General features: G+C 31.3%; 1 protein-coding gene across 1 annotated transcript in view; it reads left to right on the top strand.

Moving 5' to 3' along the window:
* The first annotated feature begins 11,102 nt into the window (after positions 1-11,102).
* Positions 11,103-11,862, top strand: part of LOC111398227 (uncharacterized protein K02A2.6-like) — a 6,563-nt gene continuing 5,803 nt past the window's right edge. Inside the window, exons 1-2 of the mRNA XM_023025157.1 lie at positions 11,103-11,183; positions 11,526-11,656. Coding sequence (XP_022880925.1) covers positions 11,103-11,183; positions 11,526-11,656 — 212 coding nt within the window. The remainder of the gene's footprint in view (positions 11,184-11,525; positions 11,657-11,862) is intronic.

Below are 11,862 nucleotides of genomic sequence, written 5' to 3'. Positions count from 1 at the left end.
CGTCCATCTATCATTCCATAGGTGGGCGGGCATTTAATATTTCTGGATTCAAATTAACACATTGGCATCTGTTGCATAGATGTTAAATCCATCATTCATAAGATTTTATTTTGGATAGATCGTTGCCTAAAAGATCCGTATTTTATGCCCAAGCATTGATAGTCGACCAGCAGGTATATCCTCTAGCCATGCAGCTCGGCCTTGTTCTTCAAACATTCGCCTCGTATTATGCTACTAGATTGCTTATGCACTTCGACACCTCGATGAGTGGGCCTATTTAGCTAACATGGAGACTCGTTATCAGAGGCATAACACAACCAATTTGTTTTTTTAAGAGTAATCGATAATACGTTTTCTATATTCTTACTCATCCAGTTTACATCGCAAATTCAAGAGTGCGTCTGTGATTATATTTCTCATACATGATATTTATTTTGTATTCTAATGTGGTTGATGCTTTTACTTTTTACGATTATTTTTTATTAATAAATTACTTCCATGTCCATAGTGTATACTATAAAACAATCTATATTCTTGTTGTAAATATAATAGTATTTATGAATAACAATTATGCCACTGCAACCTTAGATATTATTACCATTGTATCCTTAATTTTTTCCTATAAATATGGAGTTTTGGTTCTTCATAAAATATACAAGTTTATTGGTTTCTCTCTTTTGTTCTCTCTTTAATTTATAACACGTTACCAGCATAATTCCCTCATAATCAAATTACATTAGTTAAAATGTAATAATTTTTATAAACATAATAATCTATTACGTGTACCAAAATTAATTTGATGTCATGTGAATTATTTCGATATACATATGTATCATAGCAAGGTTGCTTCTACTTCTTTGCTTTTCGTTTGTATGAATATTAATTCTAATTCACGTTTGTATGTGTAATCTGTACACATAATAATTCATGGTTTATTGATTAAATTCATATTTTACCATTAATTCATTCCTTTTGATTCATATACAATCAATTATGTCACATATCATTCACGTATTAATTTTGGCACATATTAGTTCTACTTTTATTTTTGTATATGTGGAATTCATGTACATATTTGGCATCTTTTGCATGTTGGTAAAAGATTTTGCCAATAAAAGATTTAATCAATTTTATTAACCTCTATATATGAAAATTATTCTTCTTAATGCATGTTTGGTAATTAATTTTTATATATAAATTCATATCATGTATGTTTGTTAATTAATTTTGTATCATGCACTATTTGTATGGTCATTAATATTTTTAAGTTGATTAAATATTTTTAGATACTCCGTTATAAACTTTAAATTGATAATCCATCATGTTGTTCATGAAGTAGCAGAACATTATAATTAATATTCTAAAAGAATATTACTTGCTCCTAAAGAGTATAAATTATAATTTTCAATATTCCAGAAGAATATTGACATTTTACTTCCGAAGAAGCACAACTCTATAAATATTAACATTCTACAACAAAACATGCTTCTGAAGAGCTAATGTTTATAAATAATAGTTTTTTATTGCTCTTAAAGTAGCACAATATTATTAATTTTCTAAAAAAAACTATTAACTATTCTTGAAGAGCGTAGTGTTATAATTTCAATATTTCAAAAGAATATTAATCAATTGTTTTTGAAGAAGCAATAATAAATATAACATGTTTTTGAAGTATTGAATTAGTATTTATCCTTGAAGGAAAACTTACAACTCATGTCATGTGGACATTAATTCATATATGACTATATCTTAGTATTTTCGAGAATTAACCATGTATTTTGTTTGATTGAATTGTTATTAAAATAACAAACATTATATTAAACGAGAAGTTTAATTATTGAATATATTATTATTTGACATAACTAATTGGATCATCAAGGAAGCAATAATAATGTGAAATTGAGAATTCAAATGGATATTCAACGAAGAATTAGAAGCTTCTTCAATCCAATAAATTCTTATTTAATATTCGATCTCCTTATTATTGGTCATTAACCATCACTAGCTAAATATGTATTGAATTTCCTATATTTCTGAAATTAATAAGGGTGATATATAAAGTCCATCATCCTCCACGATGACAATCTAAATATTATTTGTATTTAATAGATTTGATATAGATACTAAATAATTGAATGGTGTTTGCAACCTGAAATTTGTGAAATTACTACTTAAATTATGAGCATAATTTTTAGATTGTATAATCAAGAAGATGTGTCTTATTAATGTCAGTAATACTAAATCTCAACTTATTAATAAGTGTTAGTTGAGATGTTGATAAATAATTTAATATTATTGTTTGTTAAATATTTCCAATTAATTTAATTGAGAAAAAAATATTTCACATTTCTGTTTAGGGAATATTATTATGCATTATACCAACATCAAGTTCTCCCTATTATAATTGACTTATGTTCCGAGCCTGATTTCTTCATCTAATTATTCAATAGTACAATACATGTATAGTTAATCCAGCACATTGGATTAAGATGAAAAATAAAGAATACTAAGAAGAAATGTGTAATTTGAACCCTTATTTCAAACGGGTAATATTTAGTAACACAACTTATTGGTTGTCAATTTTGATTGGACAATTTTTTCTGAAAGAATTAAGAAGTCAAAAATAACGTATAAATGCATCATTATCTAAATCTTCGTAAAAAATCATTCAAACCCGAAATACAAAAGATAATTCATTTAGATACATTTACTGGCCAAAGAGATCAATAATATCTCACACGTTAACTTTAAATGCTCCAACTTGAACTAACATCTTAGAGGACAATTAGTCAATGCGATATTTGATGAAACGCCTGAAACGTGAAGATAATTAATTCTAATATAAAAAATTTTAAACGAAAATGAAGCAATTAGTAAAGATGGTTCCAACAAAGAGACATATACTTTTAATGAATATTTAGATACAACAAATTATAAAACCCTAGAAGAGGTATCTAATATGTTGTAAATTGAGATATATCAACAACACTTTTGCACATGATGTACTGAATCATATTATGAATGATGAGAAATGAAATATATTCGTTGAAACATATAGATTGAAATAATGATTGGCCAAATAAAATGATGCGATCGTATTAAAATTGAACTTTCTAGAGAAACATAAAGTGTCTAGACCTACGGTTCGAAAAAATCTAAAGATATATACTTTTACGAAAATAAAATGACAAAAGTAAAGTCGTAATATGAAATGTAAGATTCTTTATATTATAAATTTCGCGAACACTTATATAAATAGATAAATTATCATATAGTGAATGTAATTATCAGTCTCTGTTTTATACATATTCTATTTCCCTCATTAGGATTTTTCTCACAGAGTTTTTCCTAATAAAGTTTTAACGATGCATGTCTTTTGTGTGATGAATGTATATATCATGCAAGACATTTACCCTTAAATAATACTTCTATATATATGAGACTCTCGAAGAGATCAACGAGTACTATTTTCTAAATATTTATGTTACTACAGTCATCAAAAGTTGATAAAATATTTCATATAAAAAATAGTGCTATTTGAAGACATTGACGTAGAAGATATTAATATTGAAAACATTAGCATACAAGACATAGATCACTTGATACAAGAATTAAAATCAGATGAGTAGCTTTACTCTTTTTCCTTCGATCAAGTTTTGCTCCGCTAAATTTTCTTGAAAAGATTTTAAAAAGACAGCATTTTAATACTTCAATTTATTTATTTATTTTTCACTTTCTTTTTTTCATTTGTTGGCATTTTTCTCTTATTGGGTTTTGCCAAATAATGTTTCAATGAAATAATTATTGTGTAAATAGTCCTTTAATGGGGAGTATTGTAAATATATTAGTATTTATAAATGACAATTATATCATTGCAACCCTAGATGTTATTACCATTATATCCCTAATTCTTCTCTATAAATATGGAGATTTTGTTCTTCATAAAATTTACAAGTTTATTGACTTCTCTCTAGTTTATAACAATTCTCACCAATTATTTGCTATGAAACAAGGACTTACTGCGTATCTTGCCATCTTTTGGTTGTTCTTTTCTTGGCCTCTTTATTCTTTTTGAACCAAAATATTAAGTCTCTATCAAATTTCGATTTTAATTTAAGTCAATCAATAATTAATTTTAATCATATATTTCATGAGATTCAAAACTTTTTAACCACACATTTCATTAACTTTAATTAAAATCTACTGAAAATCTGATATTAATTACAACCAAACAAAGACTAAACGAATTAAATAATTAAAAAAAAAAACATTGAGTATTTTCTCAAACATGGCGGTCTTTAATTTCTTTATGGACTGCCAAACGTTTGACATAGTGTCGACATTTATATTCTAAGAATAAAACAATTAGAAGCGTACAAAGTTAGTACATTTTAATGGATCACATGTGACGCACCTCCTAGTTGACATCTAATTAATTATTATTGTGAAATAACTTGTCGAATTATTTAATTCAATAAAAGTGTCATTTTCAGCTGACGAGCTTTTAATTTTTTAAGTTGTAGTAATAGGATGTTTAGGGGTTTTATCATAAAAGAAAAAGGATGAAATCATATCGATGATAATTAGCACGATAATGTAAAAATAAATAATTATTTCAATATCATTACTTTTTGCACGCAAACTAGCATTAAATATTGAGCCCTTTGATGAGGATCAAAATCAAATTTGACAAAAGTTGATAAAATATTTGGTTGAAAAGTTCTAGATTTCATAAAATGTGCAGATCAAATTGGTTGTTGACATCGATTTAGATTAAGAATTTTAATTTGTACCAAATAAGAGCTGAACGCCGAATTCTTGTTCTAGCTTTTGAGTCTGTGTATAAGAATTTTAAAAATTTTATAATATGTCTATGGTAAGTCATACTCTTATTAACGTTGTTCAATTATATTATGTTCATATGAATAAATACAAAAAATGCAAATCCTAAATGGTGAAGTCCAATTAATATTAAGGCTTTATTTCAATTCATCATTTGGGGAAAAAAATGTTTTGTCCATTACTTCAAAACTAAATGCATGAAACAAATTAATTACTTTCTTGAAGTACAAGAATTTACAGATAGAGTCAATGTTCTTATGACGTGCAAGAACGAAATGAAAGTTATTCTTAAGGGAAATTTGCAATAGGGGTCCCAGATCTTTCGATTTGTAGTAGATTATACTCAAATCTTTTATTTTTATACCCATGGTCCCAAATCTTTCATTTCAATTACAGATAAAGGACAATAGAAAGAATCCATCCATTAGTCTATTAGTTGACCAAAAAATTGAAACTTTAACGTATTTTGAACAATTAAAAGAAGAGCAAAACGACCACTTCATCATTTTACCATTAATTAATTAAAGAAACAAAAAATGAGAGAAAGAAAATTTAAAGACTATTAAAAGAATATGAATTTAAATTTTCTTCTCTCTTTTAATTAAGTTATGAAAAATGATGAAATTACAATTATACCTTTCTTTTTACAAGTCAAGGTCTTAAGTTTTGGAGCCAACTAAGTGGATTAATGGACGAATTCTATCTCTTGTCCTCTAGCTTTAATCGAAATAAAAGGTTTGAGATCCTGAGTGCAAATTTGAAAGGTTTGAGACACTAATTGCAATTTTTCCTATCCTTAATTTCAAAATTAATTTGTATTTTACTCAACCTCTTTTATGTTTTAATTACTTCCATGTATTTTAATTACTTTCATATATTTTAATTTCTCTACGTACGTTACCACTTATTGAGCGGTGTCGTCTTTATATGGACAAACCACAATTCAACGATGAACTTCTTAGCTTTTACTTGTAATACAAGAAATACAAGAAAGCCACGTTCAAGTTAAATGTTTACGTACCTAAATGAAATTCAATCATGTCTCCATCACCTAGTGCTTAAAATGATGTTTAAGAAAATGAAGAGTCTTTAACTGAACACTAATTTAAAGAATCCCGCTACGTGTACGGAAAGATGATTGACAAAATCTATACAGATAAGACACAGTCGGGGTGGTTTTTTTTTTTTTGGCACTATTTTATACACATGAGGCCCAGCGCAAATGTGAGAGATCTGTAGCTTTTCGGTTAAATCAATTCTGTACAAATTGATTTTCCGAAATTTAAATACGGTGCTTAAGAAAATACCCTACAATTAAGCAAAACTTTGTAATAATCACAGCCATTAAAAAATTTATAACTGGCACTATTACTTCATCTTCGAAAAGGTGAATTGACAAGTCGGAACAAATATGAAAGACGAATTAATACTACAAAAATTATATTTTCCTTTAAAAAATAATATCGCCATATACTTTTGATAAGGTGAACTGGGCAAGTCCAAACAAATATGACAAAAAGGTTCAAATCTTAATAACCCCAAGTTTGATGGTTATTAAAAAGAATTTTTTGGGATAAAAAATTTTGTAATAATAATTTTTTTCGGAGAATATATAAAAATAAAAAATTATTTTAGATTTACGTGCTAAATATTTTATTGTAAGAATGTGAGGTCGAACATGAGGTTCTTCTTTTAAAACTAAAATAAATTTAGAGAATGGTATACAAATAGAAATGTTGTCTACTACATTGAATGAACAAATGTATGCAAGATTAATGAAGAGAGATAAAATTGTCACCTTGTTTAAAAAAAAAAAAAAAGTTGAACCCCAATTTTGAAGGCATCCACCGTCCCGTCCCTAAAACTTTATAAGGAAGGTAAATCGCGGGATGTGTCCCAACAGGTCAGGGAACAAGAACTACATGTACACTGTGCCTACAAGGAGTCCAATTCTATATCTCAGGAATCGAACCCTTACTGTGGCTGCCAGTAAGGCGTGAGATAATCTCACTTTTGTCCTTTACACCACTGGATTATGTCCCGGAGGACAAATTGTCACCTTGTTTAGCTCATATTTGGTGTAAATTAAAATTACATTTTTAGCATTTATTTGAGCTCCATTTTATATATTTTTTTTTAAAAAAAGAGTTATATATATATATATTAATTTCAAGACTTTTACCATTATAATTTGAAAACCAATGGCACTTATTGACGAAAATTTGCAGACCTATATACATTTTTGACATTTAACTCACTTTGTTTGAAAGGACATTGGTGATCATTTATAAGCTAGTCAGTAATTACGGCTGAAAGGGACCCACTACATTTCCAACGTTCCAAATTTTGATTAAAATCGTGTAAGAATCGCCCTCCAACAATTGAAGGGATGTGTAATTAAAAATGAATTTGAATAAAGATTAATTTTTATATAATGAAATTCAAATAGAGATTTAGTCGATTTTTGTAAAAGTTGATGAAATTTATAATTGAAAAGAATCTTATATTAATGTGCGATTAAAATTAATTATTGATTTTGAGTTGAGATTTATAGTAAGTGCTTATTTGGTAGGAATTTTCATAATTAATTTTTAAATCGTTAGAGATAAAATAAGTTCTATTTGTGAGAGAAGAATTCAAAAATGACGATTGAAATAGTGAAATATTGATCAAAAAATTAATTTTAATTGACTTAAAATTTGTACCAAATAAGCACTAAATGTTTATCAATAAATAAAGGGAGAGGTGGGGCTTAATATTATTGCAGAGAAGACGTATTACACTATACTAAGCCTATTTGATAGGAACTAATTAATTAAATAAAAAGAATTAATCCTTATTTTATTCTCATTATTTTGAAAGTATATTTTCCTCTTTTCTTTTCGAACAAATATTTTCAATAAAATAATATTACAAATATTCAAAAAAAATTCATTTTTTTAACTGTACATTCTCAGAGCCTGTTTGAGAGTGATTTTGAGAATTTATTTTTTGACTGTTAGGAGAAAAGTGGGATCTATCTGAAAGAGAAGAAGTCAAATATGACTACTGAAATAATGAAATAACGGTCAAAAAATCAATTTTTGGGCCAAAAAAATCACTCCCAAACAAGCTATCAATCAACGTAGTATTTTAAAATGTATTTTTCAATAAAAATAAAGCTCAAACAGACTTTTAATAAAGAAGACACGCGATAAAATTTGTCAAAATTTTCCATATAAATTAAGGAAATTACATTAAAATAGTTAATAATTCATAACCCTGAAACAAAATGATGAGAGGAAAAATAGTGTAAATAAATGTTGTCAACACAATACAAATAAATAAATAAATGCAAATTAATTATAAAATAAATACACTCACATATCGTCACGTATAGAGAGAGTCTTGCAATATTGCCTATATAGTGTCGACAGAGTCAAATCCTTTGCAAGTAAAGAATGCATCTTCCAGGATCCGCCCCCTGCATCTTCTGTTTCTCTCTCTACAAAATGTCGACATTTCTCTTTCTCTCACTATATCAACACCTCTGTATCTATACATCTATAGCTATATCTATACCTTCGATCTTTTCCTCTCTATCCGAACCAGTATCTGTACTTGAAGTCGTCAATAATTTTGATTCTTTTCATGCATGTAATGCGTGTGTTCTATATAGAGTTTCTGTAGTTGCTGGAAGATAGAAATTTGATTGAAAAGTGAAGAATAAAGGAGGAATTCAATCGTTGCCGATGTCATTTGTCGAGGTTCTCGTTTNATTCGCACAATGGGGTCAGTGCCAGCAGAATAACCCACATTCAGAAACCTTCAATCCAGGCTGGAGAAAACACCCAAATTTCTTGTGGGCTAATCAAAATAAAAACAAACCACAAGGGCAATATCAGCAGCAAGACAAAAAGTCACCATTGGAGGATATGTTCGAGAAATTTATGGCACAAACCAATCAGTACATGGAAGCCAATAACCAATTTATGCGAAGGACGGAATCAACGCTTCAAGATCAAAGTGCAAACTTGGAGACACAAGTGGGACAGATGGCAATTTCCATGACGGGTAGAGCACCGGGAAACCTACCCAGCAATACTGAAATTAACCCTAAGGAACATGCAAAGGCTATAACAACCAGAAGTGGAGTACAACTACCGGAGCCACATGTAAAAAGCTCGGGGGCCAGCAAGGAATCAACATCAACCTTGGAGGAAGAAATTGTGGACCAAACTGACAATGCAACAGGAGATAAGGTTAAGAAGAATTCCAAGACATCACAGGGAAAAAATACTAATCCTGTCAACCCTCATGAGCCTCTTATTCCGTTTCCACAAAGGTTGAGAAAGCACAAAATGGATCAGTAATATAGTAAGTTCCTTGAAGTCTTCAAGAAACTGCACATCAACATCCCATTTGCTGAAGCACTTGTCCAGATGTCGAGCTATGCAAAATTCCTGAAGGATATCCTCTCCAACAAGCGAAAGATAGAAGAACACGAAACAGTGATGCTAACTGAGGAATGCAGTGCCAGAATCCAAAGAAAACTACCTCCAAAACTAAAAGATCCAGGGAGTTTTACTGTACCTTGTACTATAGGAAATTGTCATTTTGATAAGGCTTTATGTGATTTGGGTGCAAGTATTAATCTAATGCCTCTTTCTGTTTTCAGGAAACTCGGCTTGGGAGAAGCAAAAGCCACAACAGTGACATTACAGTTAGCATATAGATCCCTTACACATCCAAGAGGAATTATTGAAGACGTGCTGGTAAAAGTGGAGAAGTTCATATTTTCAGCCGATTTTCTTATCTTGGACATAGAAGAAGATAAGGATGTTCCACTCATTTTGGGGCGACCTTTTTTAGCCACTGGGAGAGCGATTGTAGATGTTCAGAAGGGGCAGCTGATATTGAGGCTTGGTGACGAGCAAATCTCATTCAACGTGTTCATAGCAATGAAATTCCCTACTGAGTCAGACAGTTGTTTCCAGATCGATGTAGTCGACCGAATAGTTCAAGACAAATTTCTGCTACATCATCCTTCTTATGCATACGAGGCATGCATTGCACATTCACAATCCATCCATTCTGATTCAAGTGAGATTGAGACATGTGCTCGATTTTTGGAAAGTAACCAGCCATATATGCGCAGACGCTACTATGAAGAGTTGGGAACTAGGACTGCAAAATCAGTGCCATCTATTATGAAACCGCCTAAATTGGAACTCAAACAACTGCCACCACATCTTCGATATGCGTACCTGGGGGAATCTTCTACACTACCTGTTATTATTTCAAGCACTGTCAGTGAGGTAGAGGAAGAGAAACTACTTCGGGTGTTAAGGGAGAACAAAACAGCTATTGGATGGTCAATTGCAGATATCAAAGGGATCAGCATGTCTATATGCATGCATAAGATACTCATGGAGGAAAAATTCAAACCGAGCATTGATGGGCAGCGGAGATTGAATCCTCACATGAAGGAAGTGGTTAGAGCTGAGGTATTGAAGTTGCTCGATGCAGGCATTATTTATCCAATATCAGATAGTGCATGGATCAGTGCGGTGCAAGTTGTCCCCAAGAAAGGAGGAATCACAGTGATAGAAAATGAGAAAAATGAGTTGATTCCTACACGGACAGTGACTGGATGGAGAGTTTGCATTGACTACCGTAAACTTAACACAGCTACTCGAAAGGATCACTTTCCATTACCGTTCATTGATCAGATGTTGGAGAGATTAGCGGGACATTCACATTACTATTTCCTAGATGGGTACTCCGAGTATAATCAGATTACAGTGGCACCAGACGATCAGGAGAAGACCACTTTCACTTGTCCCTATGGCACCTTTGCATATAGAAGGATGCCATTTGGATTATGCAACGCTCCCGCTACTTTTCAGCGCTGCATGATGGCTATTTTCTCAGACATGATTAAGAAATTCATCGAGGTATTCATGGATGACTTCTCTGAGTTTGGATCTTCATTTGATGAGTGCTTGGAGCATCTAAGTCTTGTGCTACAACGGTGTATAGAGACCAACTTGGTGTTGAATTGGGAGAAATGTCACTTTATGGTACAAGAAGGCATCGTACTAGGGCATCGAATCTCGGCGAAGGGCATTGAAGTGGATAGAGCAAAGATTCAAGTAATCGAGAAACTACCTCCACCTACATCAGTAAAAGGTGTTCGTAGTTTTCTTGGTCATGCAGGGTTTTATAGAAGATTCATCAAGGATTTCTCAAAAATTACCAAACCTCTGTGCTGTTTATTGATGAAGGAATCCACATTTGAGTTTACTGATGAGTGTCTGCAAGCCTTTAAAACTTTGAAACAGAAGTTGACTTCAGCACCTGTAATTATCACACCGGATTGGAATCTACCATTTGAATTAATGTGTGACGCCAGTGATTATGCTGTGGGAGCCGTGTTGGGTCAACGAAGGAATAAGGTATTTCACGTGATCTACTATGCAAGTAAGACTTTGAACGATGCTCAGTTAAATTATGCCACCACGGAGAAAGAGCTTCTTGCTATAGTCTATGCATTTGACAAATTTCGATCATACCTTGTGGGGTCGAAGGTCATAGTCTACACAGATCATGCCGCTATCAGGTACTTAATGGAAAAGAAGGATGCTAAGCCACGTCTCATTCGTTGAATATTACTACTTCAAGAGTTTGACTTGGAAATTAAGGATAAGAAAGACAGTGAAAACATGGTAGCGGACCACCTATCTCGGCTTGAGGACACAGAACGGACAGAGACAGTGGAAATAAACGAAATCTTCCCAGACGAACAGATTTTTGGTGTGATGGAAACACCCTGGTATGCAGATATAGTTAACTATTTAGCCAGGTCTATCATACCGCTAGATTATTCAAGTCATCAGAAGAAGAAATTTTTCGCTGAATTGAAGTATTATTTTTAGGAAGATCCCATTCTCTACAGGCGGGGGGCTGATCAAATTCTTCGTCGCTGTGTACCAGAGGAAGAGGTGCCTTCGATATTAGAAAACTGTCACTCATCTATAT

This window comes from Olea europaea, chromosome 8, assembly GCF_002742605.1.
Source record: "Olea europaea var. sylvestris chromosome 8, O_europaea_v1, whole genome shotgun sequence".
Taxonomy (NCBI): domain Eukaryota; kingdom Viridiplantae; phylum Streptophyta; class Magnoliopsida; order Lamiales; family Oleaceae; genus Olea; species Olea europaea.
The sequence above is the reverse complement of the archived record's forward strand: the minus strand, read 5'-3'. Positions and strand labels throughout refer to the sequence as shown.